The sequence below is a fragment of the Carcharhinus amblyrhynchos genome, chromosome 13 (assembly GCF_965287045.1).
Source record: "Carcharhinus amblyrhynchos chromosome 13, sCarAmb.v2.hapA, whole genome shotgun sequence".
Taxonomy (NCBI): domain Eukaryota; kingdom Metazoa; phylum Chordata; class Chondrichthyes; order Carcharhiniformes; family Carcharhinidae; genus Carcharhinus; species Carcharhinus amblyrhynchos.
This window is the reverse complement of record NC_137336.1, coordinates 34,088,013-34,115,008: the sequence shown is the minus strand read 5'-3', so window position 1 is coordinate 34,115,008 and position 26,996 is coordinate 34,088,013. Positions and strand designations below refer to the sequence as shown.

The window sequence follows — 26,996 nt, the reverse complement described above, 5'->3', positions numbered from 1 at the left end:
TAAATGGCAGATGCAACCAAGATACAGTCCATGGATTTTTCAACAACCCATTGAGGCGTTGGAACACTGAATCAACCATTCTCACTGAAATTCTGTCTCTGTCTCTCCCACAAAGGCTTCCAATCTTCACTTTTGATGATCACGTCTTCGAACTCTCCCCCAAAAATCACTCCAACTCAGGTGGTTTCGACAACTGCCAGGGCTTCAATCTTGTCTCCCATTTTCTGGATTTCTGAGTACACTCAAACATCAATTTACAAGCACAGCTTCAGCTCTTCAGCTACGCTGAACGAAACATTACTGCTCCAAAGGGGTACTATAGTCCCAACAGCCCACAGAATAGAGTGACCAACTTTCAGCTGCCTTCTTAGAGATTCAGGGCTTAGCTTGAATTACCAATTCAATTACCAATTTGAAAGGCATCAACAATGGCCCACTTCCAGGATTTTAATCTCATCTTCTGAAAGTCCAAGGGTGCACTAGAAAGGATGCAGAGGAAATTCATCAGGATATTGCCTGGATTGGAGAATTTCAGCCATGAGGTGAGGCCAGGCTTGTTTTCCTTAAAGCAGAGAAGACTAAAGGAGACCTACTTGAGGTGTAAATAATTATGAGGGGCATAGAGAGGGTAGATAGAAGAAGCCTTTTTTTCTCTTAGTAGAGGAGTCAATAAGCAGGGGACATAAATTTAAGGTAAGGGACATGAGATGCAGAGAGGATCTGAGGAAAACCATTTTTCACCCAGAGGGTGGTAGGAGTCTGGAACACACTGCTCAAGATGGTGATAGAGACAGGGTCTCTCTTAACATTTAAGAAGCATTCTGATGAGCACATATAAGACCACGTGCTGGAAATGGGATTAGAAGAGAGAGGTGGTTGATGGCAAGCACAAACAGTATGGGCCAAAGGACCTCTTGCTGAGCTGTAAAACTATGACTCAGTTCCTTAGATTCCCAAATACAAAATTACACGCACAACTTTAGATCTTCAGCTCCGTTGAGCAGAACACTCCCACTCCAAAGGGGTGCCTTTGCCCCAGTGGCCCTTTTCAATTACCAGAGATTCTTTTAAGCTCTTTTTACTTAAAAGTCTGCTCCCCACAGCCCTGTCTCTAATTTGAAGTCTCATTCTCTGCTTCTCCTTTTTTTAACTTAATTGGTACATATTTTTGTCTGTCTTTGTCCCCTCGCTGGGACTTTGTTTTAGGATCTCTTCCTGTTCCGTACATTATGCCCTGCCTATAACACGCTTAGGACCATTCCTTGCACCCTCACCCTTATTTGAGATCTCAGTGTCCCCCTCCCTTATTCCATCTGGGAGGCTTGATGGCTATGACACTCTGTGCCTGGCCATCTGACCTTTTTTTCTCTATGCACATGTGTGCAGTGCATGTCTTGAGTCTAGAACATAGAACAGTACAGGCCCTTCAGCCCTCGACGTTGTGCCAAGCTTTGTCCAAAACCAGGATCAAGCTATCCCATTCCCTATCATTCTGGTGTGCTCCATGTGCCTATCCAATAATCTTAAGCCATGCTGCACAGAGTGATCATCACAGAACTAACAATTCACATGAAGATTCAATAATGAATGCACAGAAATGTAATGCACCTCATTCAGAAGTAGTGTATGTGTCTCAATCTCCTCTCTCGATATCACATTGCACGAAATGTGTCAAACCCCAAAAGTCTCAATAATTAAAAACACTTACGTAAATCAATTAGATTGTGTGATTTTAACCTGTGAAACAGACATGGAAAAATAATCTATGCTACCCTAGTGCTCATATTTTTTCCGATTTTCTATCAGTACATTTAGGTGCAACCCCAATGGCATTCACTAGGGTGGAAGCAGTGTGGTCATGTCATGTCCCACTGCATTGGATAACTATGGTGGGCATCTTCAGGAGGTGTGGAGCCTTGAGGGCTTAGCCTACCAGGGTGCAGGGGCATTTCCCCTAGTTCTTGCCTGTTGGAACTGTTGAGGCCAATCGTGGAGCAGTTGTGACTGTGAATATCCTGAGACGAAGGTCTCAGGGAAACTGACACACCCTCCTTCTCCATTTGGGTGTCCAATATTACCTCCCTGAGGGGAAAGAGCTCCTGAAGGGAGGTCCAGGCGCCTTGTTCCCCTCTTGCCTATACATTGCCATGCTGAGTCCATAGCTAAAGTGATGGAATGTAGGTTGAGCAAATATGGAACAAATGCTCCACCTGGCTCTACTTGGCTGGCTCTATCTTCTCCATGGATGAAGCCATGCATTCAAAAGCCTGGAACATGGCAGAAATCATGATTAGCATGGACTCCTCCATTGCCCATGTAAAACTGCATGATCTCTGGCATCTCTCCCATAAAACCCTCTGCAGGCTTTTTATGGTCACAACCAGAAACCCATTATCAGTATGGGACTTAGCAAGGGTCTGATCCCCAGCAATCCTGCAATTATGTGGGGACCCAGCTGTCACATCCTCTTCAACTGCTAGGATGTGTCTCTGGGGTGCTGAATTTTTGTGCTCCTGAATCTATCTGAAACCTCTCCGCAGATCCTGTAGATGTGACTGTGCCAGCAGAGTGGGTGATGAGGCAAGTGACGGTTTTCTAGGGCCCTGGCTGCTTCGTCCCTTGACTCCCCGCTTAGCTGCAGCCTGGACAAGATAATTAAGAACTTTTCATGATTAAGAATCATTACAGCTTGAGCACTTTATTGCATTGATTCTGCATGCTCACATACCACCAGCAGGATGGATGCCTCTTCCTCCTTATTCCTGGCTGATCCATCCTTCCTGTCTGCCACCGGTTGCACTTCTTCCTCACCAGTGATCTCCATCACCTCATTTTGGTGACTGTGAGAGGCCTCAGGTCTGAAAGTCTTCTTGTTATCTCCTCTCACATGAATTGTGGGTCTGCTTGTCCTGCATGACAAGTGACTTGTTGAGTGCACCTAACCTCCTTGTGAACGTGCATCCACATCACACACGCATGCTTATTAATCACATGTTGCATCCAAGCACACACAAAAGCCAAATCTCCAAACACTTAGGCCTCAACTGCCATGTTGCTCTAAGGCTAATCACTCTTCTGGCATAGCTGCCAACTCGTTCATTGGCAGTGTTGATGACTACAAGAGAGACATCTGTTTGAAGATGCAACTCTAGCACTTACACTTGCAGATTAGAGCTGGTTGTTGACCCATTTCCTACACTGGACACTGGTTTCGCAGGTGACCCCGCAGTTGCTCATCTACATCCAGGCAGCTTTAGTCTGGTGAGAGAGTCATCTAATGCCATCTTCAAGAAAGAGCAATTTCTGCCTTTCCCTGATAGCTTGAAGAATGTGGAGGGAAGCATTGCTAAACAGTGGGGCTGGTCTGTTTCAGCAGTCATTCATCTCTCCAAAGAAAGTGACACTCTCAAATGGTGAAGGCTCCCTGACAGTGATGAACAGACTCTCCGTTTGAGCAGAAGGCTATTTAATAGACCACATGTAGGTACGGCATTGTCAGTGGACAGCAAATTTCAACAATGAAAAAATTCCCTCATCAATAAATCATACTTGTTTCTCATGCATGCCACTTAAAATTGTAATTACTATCACATGGGAAAAGGCAAAAAGAGGACAAGTGGAAATGGCTCGTGGGGAATGACACATTGTTGACAAAATCCATACCAGAGTCTAGACAATGGCAGCAGTCTCTGAGTTTACCATGAGAAAAGAATCAAAGAATGCCTCAATTTAATCCCATCTTTAATCTCTAACACTTAAACCACCCAGGTTTACTATCAATAGACTACAGAACAGATCACATGATCCCCTTCATTTACTTTAAATTTAAAGATACAGTCCCAAAATATAATAAACCAAGAAGCCTCATAATGTAACAACAAAATAATAATCTGAGCCAAATTAGTCACTTAAAATAATATTTCTTCATAATTTCAATTGAACACACAAAAATGAAATTATTCATTACCTTTGTGATATTCCTCAACAGCCTTAGTGACTTTGTCAATCAAATGAGACAAACCAGAATTCTCAGTCCTCTACATGGACTATGGACACAATCTTATGCCCTTTAAGAATAACCGGAAATAGTCAGCCTTAGTAATGGGCACAGATATGTATTCATAGATTAGTTGAATGGATTCTGTCATAAATCTTCATTGTCATAGCTGATTACAGTACAAACCTGTTCTCAAGCACAAACAAGACTGAGCTTTCCTTGTAAAATGTAATACTCTCCCAATTTATTAGGAACATGCTGACTCTGCTTGGGTCACTCTTTCTTAAACATATTTGGTAGCTACTTGAAGTTTTCTGTCTGTAGTTGTTGCTTCTCTTATCAGTGAAAATTCCTCTCCAGACATTAAATTATTGATCTAGATTTGTACCTTATTCCCTATTCCCTTTGTATCATAAATCAATTCCCAGATAATGTCACAAGTGGAATTAACTATTTTCTTGGAATGTGCTTTGTTCAAATCTTACACCATTCTGTGGGTTCCGTAGCTTTCCCATTGACAAAAACTTTTTTTTCACAATTTTTATTCTACCAATTTAGTAAGTATTGGGAATGGAATATTCAAGCTGTATAACATAATTCTTAAATACAAGCATACAGGTTCATGATTAAGCAGTCCACTAACATCACACATATATTTACTGACTTTCTTTTCGCAACCAACCCATTTTACATTCTGGTCTTTAAGCAGAACATTATTAACATATAAATTTGCAAACTATAATCTTCACTTTTTATCTCATTTACATTTCTTTTATGAAAAAGCAATTCACTCTGCTCTAATTGAAGAACAGATGTGAACACTGAAAATGTCAAAATTATGAGACTCATATGCCTGAAAATAGAGGTCTAGGATAAACAAGGTTAACAGAATTGTTACCACACAAAGCCAATAGAACAACAGCAAGTTATATTTTTATACAGCACCTTTTCATGGTAAAACATCCCAACATACTTCACCGGAGTGTAATCTGATAAAATCCAGTGTGAAGCTCGGTCCTGAGCATTTAATGAAATCAAATTCCAAGCCACAAAGACGCCCTGACATTAAACTGATCACCACTTTGTGGTTCTTAGAAGTGCATACAGAATGTAAAGGACATTGGGTCAAAGTGGAGCAAGCTCCTCCATTGAACCAACACAAAGAGCAATGGACAAGAATAACTAAATGTAATGATTTTATATTAGTACTACACCAAAGGTGTATATATATTTATCTTATATTAATACTACAATGAAGTGTCAGGGGCCAGCAGGGTATATATATGGGGTTGTGGGGATGGGGCCTGACTGGAATTGTTGTTGGTTTGGGCTTTATGGGCCAAATGGCTCCTTCTGTACTACAGGGATTCTATGAACAACTTAAATAAATGAAAGTCATCAAGAAATTACTTTTAATAGAAATAATGCTGGTGTTTTAATAGATATGTTGTTAAATGGTTACTTGCCACCGAACTGGTTAGGGGAGGGGGGAAAATGAGAAAAAACTCACAGGGATTTTCCAATTTAAAAAGATCTCGCTTGTGAACTCTAATCCTTGTTCAAAACTACATCTTGTCCTCCCCTTCCTGACTAAACTGATTTGGTGCAATGACAAATGTTGAGGCGCTGACACTTTCTGCTTGCTCAGGGTTGCTGCACCCACAATACGCCCACAGCCTGAACGCAGGCAAAGTCATGGCCAGGGTGGCAGCTGGAGGAGAGGAACAGTGGGCTTTCTCATGAATAATTCTAAAAGCTGTCAGTTTTAGAAACGGAAAAATATAACTTTTTTTAAAAAAAGAGAAAGCTGAGAAATATCATTACCCGAGATTTCACAGTTTAAAACAATAGGCAATGGCGAGGGAGGGAGGTTGGTGTTCAAATAGAAAGATTTCTTGAGAATGGAATTGGGAAGGGAGATGGCACAATGTTGTGACATTATGGGGTGAATCGGGATGCAAAAGCAGAGATCGCGGACAGAGTCACACTCAGAAAGCCGCCGCTCCAGCGCCATCGCTCCGCAACCGTTAGGATGTTCACGCGCCAAAGCCCTGCATCCGGGTGACGACGAGGCGGAAAGGGCGTTGTCCCGGATGTCGATGTGAATTGAACTGCCGATCCCTCAGCTTTGTCGCCATGCAGGTTTCCGTAGTGTAGTGGTTATCACGTTCGCCTAACACGCGAAAGGTCCCCGGTTCGAAACCGGGCGGAAACATTTTTTTTCACTCAACGTGGGGACCTTAATGATTAATTAATTTCTATTAATTCAGAAACAGTATTTTTTTCTGGTGGGGACATTAACAATTTTAACTCGGATGATTTGTGTGATTTCTTCCTTCTAACACCAATTCAACTGAATCCACTTTAGACACAGTGGCGGGAGGAATCACAAGTGGATTCCACCTACAATGTGTGCTGCTTTTCCTAATTTAAAAAAAGGGCAGAAATCATAAATTATGAATGCAATTTTAGGAAAAACACAAAAGATAGTTCCTTGTGTCGAATACAGCAGATAAATAAAAATCTCACTCTCAGCATTCACTGAGAAATCCGTTCAGTGCCGAATCCACCTCATTGTAATAGTGGGATTATAGCTGCCATGGCATCAAATGATGCTCTTTAACCCCTGCCGATTGGAGTCATTGATAAACTGAAAGCAACAACGCGGTTTGAATGTGACTCAGATACTTAACAAAGTGGCTGTCAGCGCAGACTTGGCCATCACAGTTTCCGTAGTGTAGTGGTTATCACGTTCGCCTCACACGCGAAAGGTCCCCGGTTCGAAACCGGGCGGAAACATTTTTATTGATACTCATTTACAGCTATGTTATTTTAGAATTATGGTTCTTTACATTTCTCCCACTCCCCTCCTTTCCCCACTCCCTCCCTTCCAGACTCCTCACACCCATATGAAGGTATTTAAGACATGGCACATCTGTCGTATTTACTCTCGCAGAAGCCCAGGACCACAAAAAAAAAGCAAATTACCTAAAAAAGCAAATTACTGCTAATGCTGGGGAGCGGGGGGCTCAGTGGATCTGGAGAGAGAGAAATAAGAGTTCTTGACCGTTGCTGGTGTTGAGCCCGCTCTGCCAGTCTGACTGGCTGCAGATTGTTACGGGGTTCAGTTGCGGAGTTCCACACTCAGTGTGCAGCAGATTGTTACAGGGTCAGTTGCGGGTCTCCACACTCTGTGCAGCAGATTGTTACAGGGTCAGTTGCGGGTCTCCACACTCTGTGCAGCAGATTGTTACAGGGTCAGTTGCGGGTCTCCACACTCTGTGCAGCAGATTGTTACGGGGTTCAGTTGCGGAGTTCCACACTCAGTGTGCAGCAGATTGTTACAGGGTTCAATTGCGGTCTCCACACTCTGTGCAGCAGATTGTTACAGGGTCAGTTGCGGGTCTCCACACTCTGTGCAGCAGATTGTTACAGGGTTCAGTTGCGGGGTTCCACACTCAGTGTGCAGCAGATTGTTACAGGGTTCCACAACCAGTGTGCTGGAGCAGCACCAGGGTTATTCACTATTGCCATTTCTTTCCTCCCAGCTACAGCCCCCTTTACCACCTTATCTCCTCCTGGCTATTTATAGCTCCGTCCTTCTAACCCCCACTTTTCCTCCTCACGCCTCACCCTCCCCCCTATTTCTCGCAAGCACAGACTCCAAGTCCAACCCTCAGCTCCACCGTCTCAAAAAAAGTAACCATCAGCACCAAAACAAAAGGAATCAAAACTTCTCAGCGTTTCCAATTATTTATTAAGTTCTAAAAAAGCAAGATAACATAAATTTGAAAGTTTTTCTTAAATACTCGACAACTGTTGGGTAAAATGATAAAACGTATAAGATGATGAATGGGATGGATAGGATAGAGGTGGAAAGACTCTTCCCGCTCAAAAAAGACAATAGGACTAGGGGGCACAGCCTCAAGATAAAAGGGGGGCGGTTTAGAACGGAGTTGAGGAGGAACTTCTTCACTCAAAGGGTGGTGAATCTCTGGAATTCTCTGCCCGTTGAAGTGGTGGAGGCTGCCTCGCTAAATATTTTTAAGACGCGGGTTGATGGGTTTTTGATAGGAGAGGGGATTAAGGGTTATGGGGAGAGGGCGGGAAAGTGGAACTGAGCAGCGACAGATCAGCCATGATCTTATTGAATGGCGGGGCAGGCTCGAAGGGCTGGATGGCTTACTCCTGCTCCTATTTCTTATGTTATGTTCTTATGTAAATGATTGATACGACGCTATCCTCAAAAATTCCATTCAAATATCCTAAATAACCATGTATCGACTGGAAGGATAGCAATCTTTTAGTGTATACTACGTTTCAACATTAGAACAAATGCTCCCAAATATGATAACAATGAATGCCAGCATCTTTCAAATGTTGATAGAACGATAGGTGGCGCAGCAACAGTACACCCCAGCCTCCATGACAATTCACAAATGTGAATTCATCACCAGAACAATGCATGGCACTATACTTAGAACAATACCACCCCATGTTACAATGTCACAGAACAATGTGATCTTGATCAGAACATATATTTCACTGGTACACAAGCTTTTCCAGAAAAGTTGCTGTCTGCAGCACTGGATCTCAACGCCTTCATGAATAGAGAATGTATTCCGTTTGGTTTGTAATGCAGAGTGATATGGATCCAGGAACACTTCCATCCCACAATATGTGCTGAAGACAACTTTGCATGGAACAGGTCGCCTACCGATCTTCCTTTTGTCCTGCATAATTTGACATTTATCCATTCCAATTCACATAATCTCAAATATGGGAAATAATAAATTATTCCCTCCGCTTCATCAAATGCAAGATACCTCTTGGCAGCGTCATCAGGAAGTATGAGCTCAGCTTCCATTTCTTTGTATAAGAGGCTGAAGTCTCGTTTCAAAATAGTTGATGTGCTGTTCCCGGCCAATGACTAGGCCTGGATACAAGGGGGTGGGGGTCAATTTTTTCATGACAGCCCCATTCGCTGGTATTACCCCCATTCACCCATAGAGAACAGCAGATGTCCTCTTTAAACTTACTAAGCAATAGTCAGTGTTTCTCAATTCCATCATTATTTCTTTCCAATTTTAGGATTTGCATATCTGGTTCCCTGGATTTCTCTGTTTCAAAGTTTTATTAATGTATATGACCTCTTATTCTTTCTACATTTGGATGAACTTAACGCACAGAAATTTGAGGTTATTTTTGTAGAAAGAATAAGAGTACTGTAAATAGTACTAAATGGACAGTCTGTCCATTCTTCACATTTCATTATGTTTGCTATTGTACCCTATATGTGAATTCAATTCACTTAAATATACTGAAGAGTGCTATTGTCCAAATGCTAATTTCCTATGTAAAATCTTATAAAGCACCCTTTGATAATTCATGCATTCAATGGTGTATGTAATTGGAGAGTTGATGATGCAGGGCTGGGTTTCAAAAGTTGTCTGTTCTTGAATCTCACTGGCAATTATGTTTATATTGTAAATACCAAATTAATTCAAAGAATATCACAATAAAAATGTTCTGATTTGAAATACATTCTCATCACTTACATATAGCCATTTGTAAATGTTATTTTATATTTATTTCAAAATTCTCCAGTTAAATTTTACATTTTAGTTTAATTATTTCAGCCAATAATCTAAAATTAATTTAACATAAAATAACATTGTTAATTAAATACACATAAACATACACAATTAATAGCATTCAAATTTTCAACATTTTCTAGTAATATAGATCTAAATAAAAATATACACTATATTATGACAGTTCCATGACAAAAAACTTGCCCAAGGTAGTTCACACAGTTGCATGATGCTTATGGACGAGGGGCAAACCTTTTAGGACAGAGATGAGAAGTTTCTTCATCCAGACAGTGATAAATTTGTGGAATTTGCTACGACAGAAAGTAGTTGAGGTGAAAACATTGTATGTTTTCAAGAAGGAGTTGGATATAGCTCTTGGAGCAAAAGGGGTCAAAGGATATTCGGGGGCAACTGGGATCAGACTATTGAGTTGATTGATCAGCCATGATCATACTGAATGGCAGAACAGGCTTTAAGTTTCAAATTTCCTATTCCTGTGCCTACTTTCTATGTTTCTATGAGATTCAGCAGCAGATTCAACAAGGGTGGATAACTTAAGTTATACAAGTAGATGTAACTAGTCTCCATGTTGACAAAGATAAAGGATTGGTAGCTCAGGTTGAAATAGAATACCAAGTTTGCAAACAGTCTGGTTCAATTTTGTGGCTGAGAGAAAAATCTTTTCGTATTCATTCACTGGATCATAGATGTCTCTGGCAAGGTCGGCATTTATTGTGCATCCCTAATTGCCCTCAAATGTACCTATTTCCCTTATCCATCTAGGGGGTAGAAGTCACAGGTTTGGGAGGGGCTACTGAAGAATCCTTGTTGAATTGTTACAATGCATTAAGATGGTACAGACTGCTGTCAGTGTGCCAGTGGTGGAGGGAGTGAATGTTTAAGGTGGTGAATGAGTGCTGATCAAGGACGCTTCTTTGGCCTGTATAATGTCAAGCTTCATGAGCATTGTTTAAGTTGCACTCATCCAAGCAAGTGGAGAATATTCCATCACACTCCCAACTCTTGCCTTGTAATTGGTGGAAAGAGTTTGAGAGTCAAAAGGTGAAAGCTTCGCTGCAGAATACCCAAAATCTGACCTTTATAGCCACAGCATTAATATGGCTGGTCCACTAAAGTTTCTGGTCAGTCGTAACCCCCAGGAAGTTAATGATAGAGAATTTGACAATGGTAATTGAATATTGAAGGGAGGAGGTTTAGATTCCCTCTTGTTGGAGATGATCCTTCCTAGCCTATGCATGATTCAAATGTTTCTTGCCACTTATCAGCCCAAGCCTGAATGTTTTCCTGGTCTTGTTGCATGCGGTCAAGGATTGGTTCAATATGAGGAGTTACAAATGGAACTGAACACTACAATCATCAGCAAGACTTCTCACCTCTGGCCCTATGATGGAGGGAAAGCTATGTTCGGACCAAGAACACTACACTGAGGAATGCCTGATGTCCTGGAGCTAAGATGATTTGATTTCCAACTTCCACAACCATCTTGCTTTGTGCCAAGTATGACTCGAATGATTTTCCCTTGATTCCCAGTGACTCCAGTTTTGCTAGGGCTCATCGATGCCACATTTGGTCAAATGCTGTCTTGATGCCAAGGACAGTCAATCTCACCTCATCTCTGGTATTCAGCTCTTTTGTCCATTCTTGAACCAAAGCTGTAATGAGGTCAGGAGCTGAGAGACCCTGCCAGAACCCAAACTGAGCATCAGTGAGCAGGGTATTGCTGAGTAAGTGCTGCTTGACCGCACTGTTGATGACATCTTCCATCACTTTACTGATCATCAAGAGTAGATTGATGGGGTGGTAATTGTCTGCGTTGGATTTGTTTCATTTCTTATGCACAGGATATACCTGGGCAATTTAGCACATGGTCGGGTAGATGGCAGTGTTGTAGCTGTACAGGAAGAACTTGACTATGGGCTCAGCAAGTTCTGAAGCACAAGTTTTCAGTACTATTGCCAAAATATTGTCAGGACCCATAGCCCTTGTAGTATCCAATGCCTTCAGCCATTTCATGATATCATGGGGAATGAATAGAATGGACTGAAGACTGACATCTACGATGCTGGGGACATCTGAGAAGGCTGAAATAGATCATCCACTCAGTACTACCGTGTGAGGATTGTGTGAGTGATTCAGCCTTATCTTTTACACTTATGTGCTGGGCCCTTCCATCATGGAAGATGGAGATATTTGCGGAGCTTCTACTCTAGTGATTGTTTCATTGTTCATCACCACTCACTGCTAGATATGGCAGGACAGTAGAGCTTAGATCTGATCCATTGGTTGTGGAATAGCTTAACGCTATTACTTGCTGCATGTGTTGCTTGGCACACAAGTAGTCCAGAGTTGTAGCTTCACCAAATCGACACCTCATTTTTAGATATGCCTGGTGTTTCTCCTGGCATGTCCTCCTGCACTCTTCATTGAACAAGGGTTGATCCCCTGGTTTGGTAGTAATGGTCGAGTGGGAGATATGCCAGCCCATGAGGTTACAGATTGTAGTTGAGTACAATTCTGCTGCTGTTGATGGCCCCCAATGCCTCATGAGTTGCTCGATCTGTTCGGTCTATCCCATTTAGTAGCATGGTAGTGCCACACAACATGATGGAGGGTATCCTCAATGTGAACACATGACTTTATCTCCGCAGGTCAAGTATGTTTTTCCCTCTTGTTGGTTCCCTCACCACCTGACACAGTCCTAGTCTAGCAGCTATCATCCACTCTCATTTCTGGCTAAAGATGCTTGTAAATGCTACAGCCTTGCCCTTTCTACTCATGCGATGCTGCTGCTGGATTACCAGAGGAGAACATAATGGGGGGAAAGGAAAGAATATAAGATATCAATATTAAAAAGATTGAAACTTAAAATAGATAACTACCAGGTACAAATCCCCCCACCCCACTTTCCTATTATGGAGCAAAGACTGTAATTAAAATAGATTTCAAAAACATAAAATTGTTCCAAAAGATAAAATAAAGATAAGAACATAATGGGGGGAAAGGAAAGAATATAAGATATCAATATTAAAAAGATTGAAACTTAAAATAGATAACTACCAGGTACAAATCCCCCCACCCCACTTTCCTATTATGGAGCAAAGACTGTAATTAAAATAGATTTCAAAAACATAAAATTGTTCCAAAAGATAAAATAAGTGTTCAGGCTGTTAAAAGCAAGACTATGTATGAAAGAAACAGAAAGGTCATCGCAAATGTGTTATACATATGGAGTAATTGATGAATAAAAAAAGGAGTTGATAGATAGGCCACTGTTAGAGTACTGCATGGAGTTTGAATAGGAAGGATATTGGGGAGTTAGGAGAAGGATGTATTGCATGCTCAGTCAGATTACACCAACTGTGTGAGGTTACAGTTCTGGAGAAAAACTTTAAAATATGTTAATGTATTAGTTGGAGCAAGGATGATTAAGGGACAAATCTAACAGAAGAATTCAAATATGGAAAAAAATATTTTCACTGGTTGATGAATTGGCAACAAGGAAGCATTACCTTTGTGTTAGTACTAAAAGTATGAAGGGGATCCAAGAAGCAAGGGGTCATTAGAATATGGAATGAATTATAAGAAGTTGATATACAAGCTGTGTTCATCACACTGAGAATTAAATTAACACTTGACAAATCATCTTAAATAAATATCATATGGTACCATTTTGAAAAGTGTAGATGAGCTGAGGAGCCTTTGTGCACATATACATAAATTCTGAAAGGTACTAGGGCAAGAATGACAAAAGGTGGTCAACCAAACATATACATCATTTATGTTTATGAATAGAGGAATGGAATTTAAAGCAAAGGGATTATGCTCAACCTTTTATAAATGACTGCACATTTCTGAGTACCACATTTCAGGAAAGAAGTAAAGGCATAGGAATGGGTACAAACTAGACTCATCAAGTTGTGAAGACACATTGGAAAAGTTAGGACTGTTCTCCTTGGAACAGAAAACATTAAGAGGTGACCGAATAGTGGTTTCCAAGATGATGAGAGGTTTTGATAAAGAAAATAGAGAAAATATTCCTTTTAGAGAGTGGGTAAATAAGTAGATATCACAGAATTAAATTTATTGGAAATAAGATTTAGAGGCCAGAGGAGAGAAATGTCTTGGCTTGGTTTTTTGAATCCGAAAAATGCTACCTGAGAAAGGAACATGGAAGCTGAACCCATAAATAGCTTTAAAGGGAAATGGGCATGTACTTGGGAACAAGGAACTTACAGTGTCACAGGAAAAAGCAGGTAAGTGTGAACAAGCATGACTGATCTTACAAAGAACAAGCACAGATACAGTGGGCTGAATGTCCACCTTCTGTGCTGTAAGTTTCTACGATTCTATGTCATCAAGTAGGAAGTGAAGGTACTGGAACTGAGAACTGGTAAAAGAGCTGATGATGTTTGTAAAGTATCATGGAACTCTTGAGTTGACCAGCACATAACCTAATTGTTCTCAGCTTTCCAACCCTTGAACCTTCCAAAAAAAAGATATGGGAGCATCAACATTTAACACAAAAATAATAATGACTCGTCTTTTTTGATCAGCAAGCTGATGGATATTAATACTTGGTAAAGCAGTATTTTTCTACTGTTTCCATCCTTGGACAACAAAAAAAACCCATAACCTTAATTCCAATTTCATTCCATTCATTCATTCCGACCTCAGTCACGTAGAAAGTAATAAGACTCAAAGCCAACTGTTTGCATTGGTTAAATTACAGTTGCTCCTGAAATTTGTGGCTGGATTTCAAGGATCTCCATGGCTGTCAGAGTTACAATTTTTCTGGTTCTTTTATCAGATCTTCACGAATTTTTGGTTTGTTAGGATTGTTTGCAATCAGCCAACTTGCAAGCCAGGTCTGCAAGAGAACACAGTATATAAAATGACATCTAAAGGAGTAAATTAATTTCAATCATTTTAAAACATAGTTACTACTTATGAACACTAATATGATGCACATCTGTGCTAGAAAGTGGAGCCATGTTTTAGCATTGAGATTTCCCATTTTGGGTTAGATCAGACAACATCTCCTTCTACTTAATTTAATATCATCTCGGAAAAGTATCTCTTACTGCACTTTGTATACTAGTCATCCTCATGGCCTCCCAGCATTAGATTATCTAATTGTAAACGTGGTCAATTTGGTGCTTTAGACCTATATAACCATTAATTAGATGAAAGTGCCCCAATCACATTTCACTTCAGCCCTTGCAGAGTCAGTTTAGAGAAGTGGCTTTCATTCCATCAGGGATAAAAGAACAGTGCACAATTAAGAATAGATTCACTTAAGTGATGGACAACTGTACATTTTTCATGTAAATGTTCCCTACCATACGTTACAGAATATGTTTGATAAAGACATGGGAATAAATCCTTAAAATGATGGAGTTAGTTTCTAAATTGACACTGAATTGCACAAAATTTATGACAATGTGGCAGTGATTTTTAAAAGAATATTCACAGCAGCAGAGAGTCACTTGCAAGCAAAATGTAACAGTGACTGTAAATGATAAACCAAACAGAGAAACATCAATTCCAATCTAAAGCATATTCAATTTTTTTATTGAGTACTCAAATGTCTCACATGCAAAATAACTTGCATGGCTTGCTTCAGTAAAATAAACCAAAATTACATCAAATGGTTGTATATTGCAACTGTATAAAACTATTAAGCAAACAAAATTTCCAAATGGGTCTCTGGACAGCAAGCAGAATTGAGTTTCCAATACATCGAATCCTAAGTGCAGAAGGAGGCCATTCAGTCCATTGAGTCTGCTCTGACCACAATCCCACTCGGCCCTATCCCCGTAACCCCATGCATTTACCCTAGCTAATCCCCCTGACACTAAGGGGCAATTTACATGGCCAACCCACCTAACCAATCCAATTAATTAATTGAAGCCAATTTTCACATACCTTTTTCTCCTTCCATTGTGCACAATTCTCTGACATTAAGGAATAACAAGCAGCTTCCAATACATTTGCAATGTCACAAGGATCTGTGTGAGAGATGCTGGCAATGTGATCCTCTACATGGTTTCCCTCCCTTTACTTGACACTAAATTTGTATGGCTGACAACGGGAATGCACTGTGTGGAGTTACTGCCAGTACATCACATAGCAGGTAGAAGAATCATTCTGGAATTTACTATATTACACAGCATACTTAAAACAGATCAAAGTAAAGCAAACCATCCGGTGGTGACAAAATCCAGTGTTAAAACTTCAACATCAGCAGGACACAAATTATTGAAAATTATTCCTTCTGTCCATTTTAAGAATAGTAAAGAAAATAGTATGCTAGTAAGCAGGAGTGAATTAATAAGCATTTAAGGCATACATAAATATACAAGCTTCACTAACTGAAGAGTACTTACAATAGGGTCAGTGGGCTTCCGTTTGCAGAGTTCACTCAATCCAGATAACAATGTAGGATTTACAGATTTGCTCAGGTATGTTACTGCATCCTGTCCAGATGGAATTGGGTCAGCAGTAGCTGTAGAGGTTGAATAATGAATATTTCATCTCAATGTTCCTTTTCATACAGAATACAGTTTCCTTAAAAAAAGTCATTATAATGTTTTCAAATAAAAGCAAATTACTGCAGATGTTGGAATCTGAAACCAAAAGAGAAAATGCTGGAAAATCTCAGAAGGTCTGACAGCAACCGTAAGGAGAGAAAAGAGCTACATTTCGAGTCCAGATGACCCATTGCCCAGCTTTGACAAAGGGTCATCCGGACTTGAAATGTCAGCTCCTTTCTCTCCATACAGATGCTGCCAGACCCTGCTGAGATTTTCCAGCATTTTCTCTTTTGGTATTAAAATGTTTTCCACTTGCTTGATCCTGTTTGTGAAATTAAGAAATTCCACAGAATTTCTTCAGTTTATTATTTTTGCAGACATGATGTTTGCAATAAAGATAAATTATAGCTAATGTATAGTTCTTTAAATTTTAATTCTTCCAACAGTGTAAATTTTTTTAAAAAATATTTTCTCCCCTTACTTCTCGTGAAGTCATGAAGTTCTCAAGTCATAATTAATTGCAGGTTGGGCAGGAGACTGTTGGAGGCTTCATAACAAGGCCGAGAACTAGTTTTCAAGTAGAAAAAATACCCACACATTTCTACCAAGAGTAATTGACTGCTCGTGAGTGTAGTTTAGACAATCGAGCCTAATCAAGCCCCACCCCAGCTAGCTGTATGAATATCAGGATTTTAACCTGAAATTGGTGTGTGAGCATGCGATCATTCATTGAGGCTACAGGGCTGCCAGCTTCATAAAGGACAGTCCACTGTGTACTACCATTAAAAATCTGCATTCTTACCATTAACAAGCTGGATTGTAATTCATTGAAGTCAAGTAACAATTGGAGGAAAACAAGCAATTGAGATTTAAGGGGGTGATCTTACCAGCTTGTCATGCCGATCGAACATCATGACAAGCTGATATGATCATGTGAGAGGCAAAAAACCAGATTTGCTTAATCAGCTTCATGCCTTAAATATTTATTGGCTAATTTCAATATTATCAGTGAGCCCGGGACACAACATCCAGTGGGACTGGAGGCCATTGAGGGCCCTGGGTGGTCGGGGGCACGGGTGAGCAGTGCCACTTAGGCCTAAGGAATGTGGTGGAGCCTGAAAGGAGGGGGCAGGTGGAGCCTAAAGTGGAGTCAGGGCATGAAGAGATGGGGATTTGCCAGAGTGGTGACTGGCCGGAAAGGGGGGGGAAGAGGGGTAAACAGCGTGTGGATCAGCCAAGTGGGTGACATTTGACTGCGGGAGGGCCATGATTGGGGACTGGGAGGGTGATGTCCGAAGAGAGGGGGGTGGGGAAGTGACAAATTCGCAGAGCACCATGTAATCTTATACACAGTGCACTGGGAGATCAGGGGACATGCATAACAGCACCCTCTAGCAGTCTTCATCCAGCTTCCCAGCATGAATAGTCTCCGTTTACTCCCCCCCCTACTGGCGAGAATCACATTTGGAATCTATTTTTCTTCTAAGTGCCATAAGATAGTACGTGCTGCTCACCCAAAAAATGGATGCAATTCTCTCCCATTTTCATGCTTTTTTGGCACTTTGAATTTTATTGGCAGGATCGCCACCCAAATCTTTTTTTTTCACAATCACGGGGCTTAACTAAATTATAATATAGTTCACTTAATATTGTGTATAAGATCAACTTTTATTTTAAAGGAATCATTCTTCAATTTAATTATATTGGGCAGCACGGTAGCACAGTGATTAGCACTACTGCTTCACAGCTCCAGGGACCTGAGTTCAATTCCTGGCTTGGGTCACTGTCTGTGTGGAGTTTGTACATTCTTCCCATGTCTGTGTGGATTTCCTCTGGGTGCTCCAGTTTCCTCCCATAGTCTAAAGATGTGCGGGTTAGGTTGATTGGCCATGCTAAAAATTGCCCCTTAGAGTCCTGAGATGCATAGGTTAGAGGGATTAGTGGGTAAATATGTAGGGATATGGGGGTAGGGCCTGGGTGGGATTGTGGTCAGTACAGACTCAATGGGCCAAATAGCCTCCTTCTGCACTGTAGGGTTTCTATGATTCTATATCTGACTTAAGTTGTTAATTTTCTGTCTTTGTTTTTGTTTCAGTAATAGTTTGATATAGATGTAACTGAGATTGTGTGTAAATTTGTTGACATTTATGTCATCTTGTTGCCCACTCGCTTGTCTAGATCTTTTTGAAGCTTCTCTGTGTCCTCCCCACAGGTTACCGTTCCAACTAGCTTAGTATCATCAGCAAACATACATACATTACTCCGTCTCCTCATCCAAGTCATTAACATTGATTGTAAATAGCTGAGGCCTCTGCAGTGATCCATGTGACACTTCACTGGTCACAGCCAACTTGAAAATACCCCATTTATGCCCATCTCTGCTTCCCATCAATTAACCAATCTTTATGCATGTCAGCTAGCAGCTTGCCAATTTTAAAAAGAACTACCCTGCAGTAAGAATACATAGGGGATCATCTCAACAAGTTGAGAATAGGACATTCATCCTTCAGAGAAGGGAAGACCTACCCTTGAAAAGTTTATTTATTCGTCACAAGTAAAGTTTACATTAACACTGCAATGAAGTTATTGTGAAATTCCCCGAGTCGCCACATTCCTGCACCTATTCAGCTCAATGCACATAACCAGCACATTTTTTGGTTTGTGGGAGGAAACCCACGCAGACACAGGGAGACCATGCAAACTCCACACAGACAGTGACCCAAGCCGGGAATCAAACCTGGACCTTGGCACTGTGAGGCAGCAGTACTAACCACTGTGTCACTGTGCTGCCCACCTTGAGAACCAAGGTTCAAGATTAATCACTCCCTGAACAATCTCAGCAAATACAGTTCCTGTCAGGTGTCTTTCCCTACCACTCCTCCCTCTTCCAGCAGTTTGTATTGTGCTGTACGGTCTCTGCTAATTCTGAAAGTTGTTTATATTCCAAGGGGAATGTCTACTAATGCATCTCTATACAGAAGTCTTCAAATAAATAAAAACTCTTTCTGCACCAGTCATACCATTCCCTGTAAGATTTTTTCAACTTTAAACAACTATAGAAGATAGCAAATACTTGTAAAATCAAAGCAACAGTGAGAAGAGATCAACCTGTAACATATCTGAAAATAGTTTATAATCTCTTTAAACAATACTGGTGGGGAAGGCACACTAATGCACTCACCAATATGTTGGTCAGTGTAATTTGCCCCAGAATTTCATGCAGGCTAGGGAGTGCTACTTTGGAGCTATAAGAGCCTACGGGCCCAAACGATTCTCATTTATCATCGACAGTTTAGTTTATTTGCACTATTTCCTGTGGTGAATCCAAGTTTGTTTCCTTATCTTTTTAAAAGATGTAAGTATAAGCAGAAAACTAAAATGTAAGTTGTTACTTAATAGTGAATTGAAAGGCCAAAGTACTGTCCTTCTCCTTCCTGTTTGTAGACTACACACAAGATTACAGATAGTCCTACCATTCAACCATTTTACACCAATGTGAGTGACAGACCCAGGAAGCCTGAGCATATATTTTTTCTGAAGGACAACAGCAGTGTAACTTATTTCAGGGAAACTGTACACGTTATTTTTTAAGAAACCTTCATCAGTTTCTGAATACTTTAGTCAGAGCTTGCTTTCACAGCTCTCTTATTCAAATGAAATCACTTGGGTAATTTTGCTTGCTTTGGCATGAGGAGACAAGGGGAGAGATAAAATGGGACTACTCCTGCCATTACTTAAGTCATAGAGGTTTACAGCATGGTAACAGGCCCTTCAGCCCAACTTGTCCATGCCATCCATTTTTTTAAACCCCTAAGCTTTACTTGCAGTAAAGGAACTTGGGATTGGAAATTGGAAACAATTTATAACTTTATAGATTAAAGGCTTACCATCAGGAAAAATAAACCGAATTTCCCTCTCTGCTGCAGAAGCGGTCTCACTCCCATGTACAGCATTCCTAAGCTCATCTGTCCCAAATAGCGCTCTTAAACTGGAACAGACAGACATTGATAAAGTGAGTCAAAAAATCATATACATTTTACTGGCACCTTTTATGTAAAAACTGCAGCACTCAACATTACTTTTGATTATAAAATGTTTTAAGCATATTACCTATTAAAGAATTAATAGAAGCTACTTAATTGTTAATAAAGCTTCACCCTCCTAATGACAAAAGATTTAATTTAAAATTCACAGGATTAGCCAATAAAAACATCTAAATCTAGTCTGCATCAATGGAGGACATGATGTTTGCATTTAATCCACACAGTGCTCTGATTTCAGAAACAGATGGAGAGAGAAGGATTCTTAGTGATCTCAATTTCAGTGAGAAATTGACAGGACCAGATCAACCTTCCATTTAATTTCCCAGACTAGAAGGTTGGACAAAAAAAATTGCAACCCCAGTCACCCCACAACTCCACGATAATGCAAGATAAAAATAAGTCCTTACAGGGTGTTGCCACCATAGTGGGGCATAGATTGACCCACACATCCTAATTTCTAAGATCACTCACCTGCCTGGATGAGTTTCTTTTGCTTTTACACTATCTGCAGGTCCAATCAACTCTCTCCAATATGCTACAGCTTGATGTCTGGCAATAATCATGGCAACAGTTGGTCCAGAACTCATAAATGCTGTTAAGCTGGGAAAGAACATTTTTCCATAATGTGCAGCATATATATCACTACACAGCTCTGGACTTAAAACTACCTTCCGTTTCTGCAATGGGAACAAAGTTCAGTTCAATATTATATTTGAATTCACATTTTTAAAATACATATTAAGATTTTTTTTTCCCACTCTGATATACTTCTTGCAGAATTTGAATTTGAGGTGTATTTGTAAACAGCAAAATGTGTAAACTGTCCCCTTTCTCCTTAACTCCATTTGATTTCAAACATAACTCTTTTTTTGTAGATAAAAATAATGATCTTTCACATCTCAGAACAACAATGATATGCTACTAGGAACAAATAAATCATGAATCTGTCATTAAAACCTGTTCCATCTGCTAATAAAACAATATAGTTTGAGTCTAATTATTTGCCTAATCCAATAAAGTTTGAGCAAACAGATGTCCTTCAGTCTGTATCATAATGAAGGATTCATTCACTGCTTCTAACAATAATAACTATTCTCTATGATGCACTTCAAATCCTGCTGAGCTTTCAATAGATACCATTTTCCTCTATTCCACATCCTATGCACCTCTAACTTCTTGGTTTACATTCTGCCCAACACTGCAACCACTGTGTCGAGGCCTATAAAGCTCTCCCGCCAATTTCTTCTGCCCCTTGGTGTTCCTTTATTCCAACAGAAAAAAGGAGATCACCACCCTTTTGGTTCATAAAAGGCTCTACCCTTCCTTTAACTAGCTTTTTATTATTGATATGTCTATAAATGATTTTTTGTGTTCCCTTTTAAGTACTATGCTAATCTAGTCCCCTGCATTTTCTCTGCCCTTTGTTTCCTTTTTAGATCTCTCAGTATAATTTTGTATTCTGTTTGGTTCTTTAACGTATTATGAACCTTTTACAGTATTTGTCACAACTCATCTTTTTCTCTTTCACATAGATGGCTACATCATCAGTCTCCAGGAAGTTCCTGCTATAGATGCCTTTCTCATCCCCTCATGACAGCATGTCTATTCTGTACCCAAACTATCTTCTCTAGTCCAGGCAAGCCACTGTTCAATTCCTGCTTTGCCTACCAAGATTTGATTCCAGTCCATCTGGATTTGGTGACACTTTTCAACTTGCTGAAATTAGACCATCTCCATTTAAATATTTTCATTCCCATAACTATTCTAAACCAGATGATATTCTGACCAATGTTCCCAATGCACCCCATTGAAACCAGCTTCACTTCTGCTCTTTCCCAGAATTAGATTGAACAATTCTTCCTTCCTGCTTGGATTAGAAATACACTCATCAAGGTTTTCCCCATATTTTGCTCTTCCACTGTTCCCATCCCAGTCTATATTGGAATATTTGGCATTCACATTATTATTCTATAGTTCTCATATTGTTCTGTAATTTACCTGCAAATGTGTTCCTCTCTATCCTTCCCACTATTTAGTGACAAAATATACACCCATTATTGTAATATACCCTCAATTGTCCCTTAATTCTAACCATTAGGTTATGGGGCCCTGCAATTACTTCCACTCTTTCCAATGCTGTAATTTAGTTGATCAATTCTGCCACTCTCCCTCCTATTTTTCCCTTCCATAGCATTCCTGAATACCTCATAGCCAGGAATATTAAGCCCTCAATAGCCAATAAGTGTTATTTGTCACTGTACCATCGATCCATGTGACTGACTTAAATCTGTAGTTCACCAAAGCTTATTTACCACACTGCATGCATTTAAGTACGTGCACTTTAATCCCACATTAGACAGCTTAGCATTCACCCACTGCCTGGCCCTTCCTGTTTCTGAACTGTTCTTTACTTCAATGTTATGTGTCTCTCCTTTTATGCATCGTATTTTTCCAGGTTCTAACCACATACCAAAAAGACCTACGGTCCTAATGGAGACCATTATTCTGCTTGTTTTTTCAGGGAAGCCAATGATGTGGACAACCTGGTGTTGTGAAACTTCTTACTGTTTTCAGTGAAGGAAACAGATGCTGTTTGTCGCAAACTCTAACAAAGCGTGTCTAATTCTTCCCCCATGGCCTTACTTTCTTCTATATTTCCGGTATTTAACAACACCTATGATAACCATAAATGAAACACAATTGAAAATGATAAACTGAACACAACTTTTTTTTTCTTAAACGACAAAATACATAAATCCACCATCGCCCCATAACCAAAAGCAGCAATGTTATAAAACATTAAAACTGAATTGTAATTAACAGTGTTTTGTACAGTACTGTAAAAGTTATATTGACTGATACAGGTTATTGCTCAGTGCAAACCACAGCCTACTTGAAGAATGGTGAACCCGGAGCGGAGGATGATCTCTTCGATTTCGTTGGCGTTCTCAATGGCGTCGGGTTTGATCATGGCCAGCGTCCTCTCCAAATAAACCTCTACTGCACACTGAGCTTGCTCCATCATTCACTCCCTCTGGCTGAAATTCCCAACAAAACCCTGCAACTGGAGCACTGCAGTGGCAGCAAGAACACGAAAAAGTTATTCTAAAAATGTATTTTTTTTTACACTTGCGAGTAACAAGAGCTTTTTGAAACACAGCACAAATCTTCCCTATTCCCCTTCTGTTGTTGTATCGGTTGCTAAGGGACAGTTCGTGTTAATGTCCCTCTCCCAGGAGACTTTGCAGAAGCAACCTATCTCTGACATCAATTTACATTTATCGCAGATTACTTTAGATTTTATAAAACGCCTTGCTAATCTGCAACGTTTTGTAAATAAATCTTAATGACTGTAGGGAAACTCATTGAGCAACTTTTCTATGGCTCCTGTGAATACTGTCACTTAGCTAAACTCAAAGATCTCTTTCTACAAACTGAATATTTTAAGCAGGAGAATGCAGATTCTACCGCATGTCTGTTTGAGATCGGTTCAAATATCAATTAAATATTTTTTCTCACTACAATGCTTTTAAATAATTGTTATTCCACCAAGTATTTAAGCAACGGACTCTTCTTAAGCCTATAAATTTGATATGCACTGAGCTGTATCAGTAGCTGCCACTCGACACAGAGCTGGTTCACCCGGTTTCTGATTTATTACAGTTCTGTTACATGGTAACCAGGAGGAGCGCGGGATGTGTTGCATGACTTAGCCCCTGTGTGGAGCGCTAAATCCGCGTGGTGGAAAGGTGTGTATTTTCTGGCTACCCCCTGAACCATTCAGTCAAGAGCTTCTTGCTCCTGGTAGGACGACCAATGACAGCAAAGTCCGGAAGAGGTGCCAGACAAACCACGGTCCAAAACTTCTCAACAGCAAAACCGGTGAAGGGAAAATGTGCGCCTAAATGACTGCAGCAGGAAGCTATTCCACACCACCAAAATCTGACTACAATGGCAGTGCCTCAAGGTCCCCACGTTAAACAAAGTCACACGGAGACTTTTACAGTGGTGGTGGTGGAGGGGCATTTCTTACAGTTCACCTAGTTTGCATTTTATGATCAGTTTTAGCATTGTTAATCCACAAATGTAGAAATGTCCTGGAAACATAACCTACAAGTTCCTCTATTAAATTGCACACTATCCTGACTTAAAACATTTTTCTCCCCTTTTCTTAACCATTGCCAAAATCCCTGCCTGACAGCTTTATAGAACTGCAGCAATGACAGAAGGCCGATCACCACCAGCTTGAGATGGGAAATCATACAGCCTGTCACCATCCACCGCCCCCCAAATACTGAAAAATTTAAAACCTGAAATCAGTGGAGGGCAGAAAATCATGCAACATGTGGCAATAGGAAGATATTAGATGCAGATTAATAGGAACATGGAAATAAACTTCACAAATTCACAGCACGGAAGGCCATTTAGTCCATTGTGTCCATGCTAGTTAGTAAGGAGTCATCCGGCCCAATCCCACTTTCTGGCTTTTGGTGCGCAGCATGGTAAGCTCCAGCACTTCAGCAGCGCGTCCAAGTACTTTGTAAATACAGTGATCATTTCCATCTCTAACATTCTTTAAGACAGCGAAATCCAGATACCCACCACCCTCAAAGATTTCCCAACAAATTATCTGTAAAAAAAAAGTCGGTGCTGGAGCACAGAGGTGGTCTTATACAGGTCTATAAAATAATGAGGGGCATAGATCAGCTAGTCAACATCTTTTGCCGAAGATAGGGGAGTCTAAAACAAGAGGGCATAGATTTAAGGTGAAAGGTACAAAAAGGTGCAGGAGGCAATTTTTTTTTCAGAGGGTGGTGAGTGTCTAGAACAAGCTGCCAGAGGTAGTAGTAGAGGTGGGTACAATTTTGTCTTTTAAAAAATTTTGAGTTACATGAGTAAGATGGCTATCAAGATGACTAACAAGGCCAAACGCAGGCACTTGGGCTTAGCTTAGTTGGTAAAAAAAAAGGGTGGTATGGACACGTTGGGCTGATTGGCCTCTTTCCATGCTGTGAACCTCTACGGCTATGAAGCTCCCAACTCTCTCATGTTGAATTTATGCCACATGGTTATGGACCTCTCAATCCAAGGTTAGGGGCTTCCTAGTCATTCTATCTAGACTTTGCAATTATATATACTTGAAGAAGCTCCCTCCTCAAGTCTCCAAAAGTAAACATTAGCTTATGTAATCGTCTCTGATAACTAAAATTCTCCAGTCCATGTAACATCCTTATAAATCTCTGCAGTACCTTCTCTAGTGACATCTTTCTTCGTGACAACAGGACAGGAGCAGCACAAACAGCAGACTACCAGGCAGGAGAGTGGGGCAATGACATCATACCCAAAGAGTGCTGCCCCTGACTGGCAGGCAGATGCTTGATGATGTGCTTGTTAGTCTCCATCGTACAGCAAAGCCTAGTCTCAAGCAGTCTCAGATTTCCCTGCCACTGGCCCAAGACCACTGCAAATTAAAAGAATGCCACACAGGCAGTGGCCAAATACTCCAATCCTGGAACTGCAGACTGTCATAGGTTTGGTGAGGTGAGTGTATTAGAAGAAGTACCAGAGATTAACAAGGATATGATCCATAGTGGGGAATTTTAGTTATCAGGAAAGGTTCCATAGTCTAGTGTATACCTCTGCCATTTATGCTTGCCTCCTCCCAACATTTCCTTTGCCCTTCTCGTGCTTGCCACAGCAAAGCTCAATGCACTTGTTTCAAGAATCTTGCACCGCATTATACCGCTCCAGGGATTTGAGTGGCTGCTGTACATTGTCCATGTTTCTGATGCATACGGGAGGGTAGTACCATGGCTGCTCTGTAACCAATAAGCATCCAACAATCTCATCTAGCACCACGTCTATAGACAGCAGTTTACATTTGTATTCCATCCCAAAGAGCCTGGACTCAACGAGATCACAGTGGAAGACAAAATCAAACTTACTGCTTGCTCCTATCTGCATATTCGTAATGGCAAAACAAACTTGACAACATTCACCACTTAATACAGTTGAGCTATATTTCCTATTGCAAATCAAGAGGTGAAACAGGCAGAGGCTGGAGTTGGATTTTTTTTGCACTTGTATTAGAAACAGCTGCAGAAAATGTCAACATTTGCTCAGTAAACTTTCAGAAAATTAAACCTAATTTTATCCATGTCTTCACAAATGAAGTAAGATAGCTGGTTGTTTACTGCATCATTCTGCAATCTTTTACTGCAGAAACTGGGGCATCACTCTAAAACCAAGATTGACAAATGGCAGCATTACTCTAAGCCACATTCTGCAGGTCAAGTGCCCAAACAAGTCCTATACAGCCCTTAAAGTTGAAATGGTGCTTCAAAGAGGATTAGCTGCAAAAATATAGAAATAGCAAGTTGTCATACATTGACTTGAATTGGACAATAGTCCATTTATAGTCACCACACTTTATGAAGGATGTGAATGCATTAAAGAGTGCAGAAAAGATTTACAAGAATTATGGGGGATTTTGGCTGCGTGGTTAGATTGGAGAAGATTTGTGTTCAAAAATCATGAGACTAGGAAAAGGAAAAAACTGTCCTTATTGGCAGTAGGCTATAACCAGGATACTAGCAAAAGAATCCAAGACAATATGAATTTTGTAACAGCCTCTATAGGCTAACAAAAAAAGCTACTTACAGCCTTTCATATATAATACATGAAAGAACAGTAATCAAATCTATCTAAGCCAGTTTTAATAAAACTTGAAAACAGCATTTAGCAATCTGCAAAAGCCTTCCACAATTAAATATTACGATTAGTCATGGTTATGTATACAGAACTTCAT

The 26,996-nt window shown here is 40.4% G+C and overlaps 1 protein-coding gene and 2 non-coding genes across 3 annotated transcripts; 2 read left to right on the top strand and 1 right to left on the bottom strand.

Moving 5' to 3' along the window:
• The first annotated feature begins 6,139 nt into the window (after positions 1-6,139).
• trnav-aac (transfer RNA valine (anticodon AAC)) lies at positions 6,140-6,212 on the top strand. Its single transcript has one exon. It is a non-coding gene; the product is annotated as a tRNA-Val (tRNA).
• Positions 6,213-6,723: 511 nt separating this feature from the next.
• Positions 6,724-6,796, top strand: trnav-cac (transfer RNA valine (anticodon CAC)). Its single transcript has one exon. It is a non-coding gene; the product is annotated as a tRNA-Val (tRNA).
• A 1,427-nt stretch (positions 6,797-8,223) lies between these two features.
• Positions 8,224-26,977, bottom strand: nme5 (NME/NM23 family member 5). The gene is made up of 5 exons (XM_080201507.1): positions 23,082-26,977; positions 20,660-20,865; positions 20,033-20,133; positions 15,999-16,117; positions 8,224-14,479 (listed from the first exon to the last, which is right to left on the bottom strand). The coding sequence occupies exons 1-5, from the start codon at positions 23,211-23,213 to the stop codon at positions 14,393-14,395; spliced, it is 645 nt and encodes a 214-aa protein (XP_080057633.1). The 5' UTR covers positions 23,214-26,977; the 3' UTR covers positions 8,224-14,392.
• Positions 26,978-26,996: the final 19 nt, after the last annotated feature.

Excerpts from the sequence above, each read along its gene's own strand:
- nme5 (XM_080201507.1), bottom strand. The coding sequence starts at position 23,213 with ATGATGGAGCAAGCTCAGTGTGCAGTAGAGGTTTATTTGGAGAGGACG. Across the intron at positions 20,866-23,081 it reads CCGGGTTCACCATTCTTCAA|AAACGGAAGGTAGTTTTAAG; the intron begins GTAGGCTGTGGT and ends TTCCCATTGCAG. Across the intron at positions 14,480-15,998 it reads GGAAGCCCACTGACCCTATT|ACCTGGCTTGCAAGTTGGCT; the intron begins GTAAGTACTCTT and ends GTTCTCTTGCAG.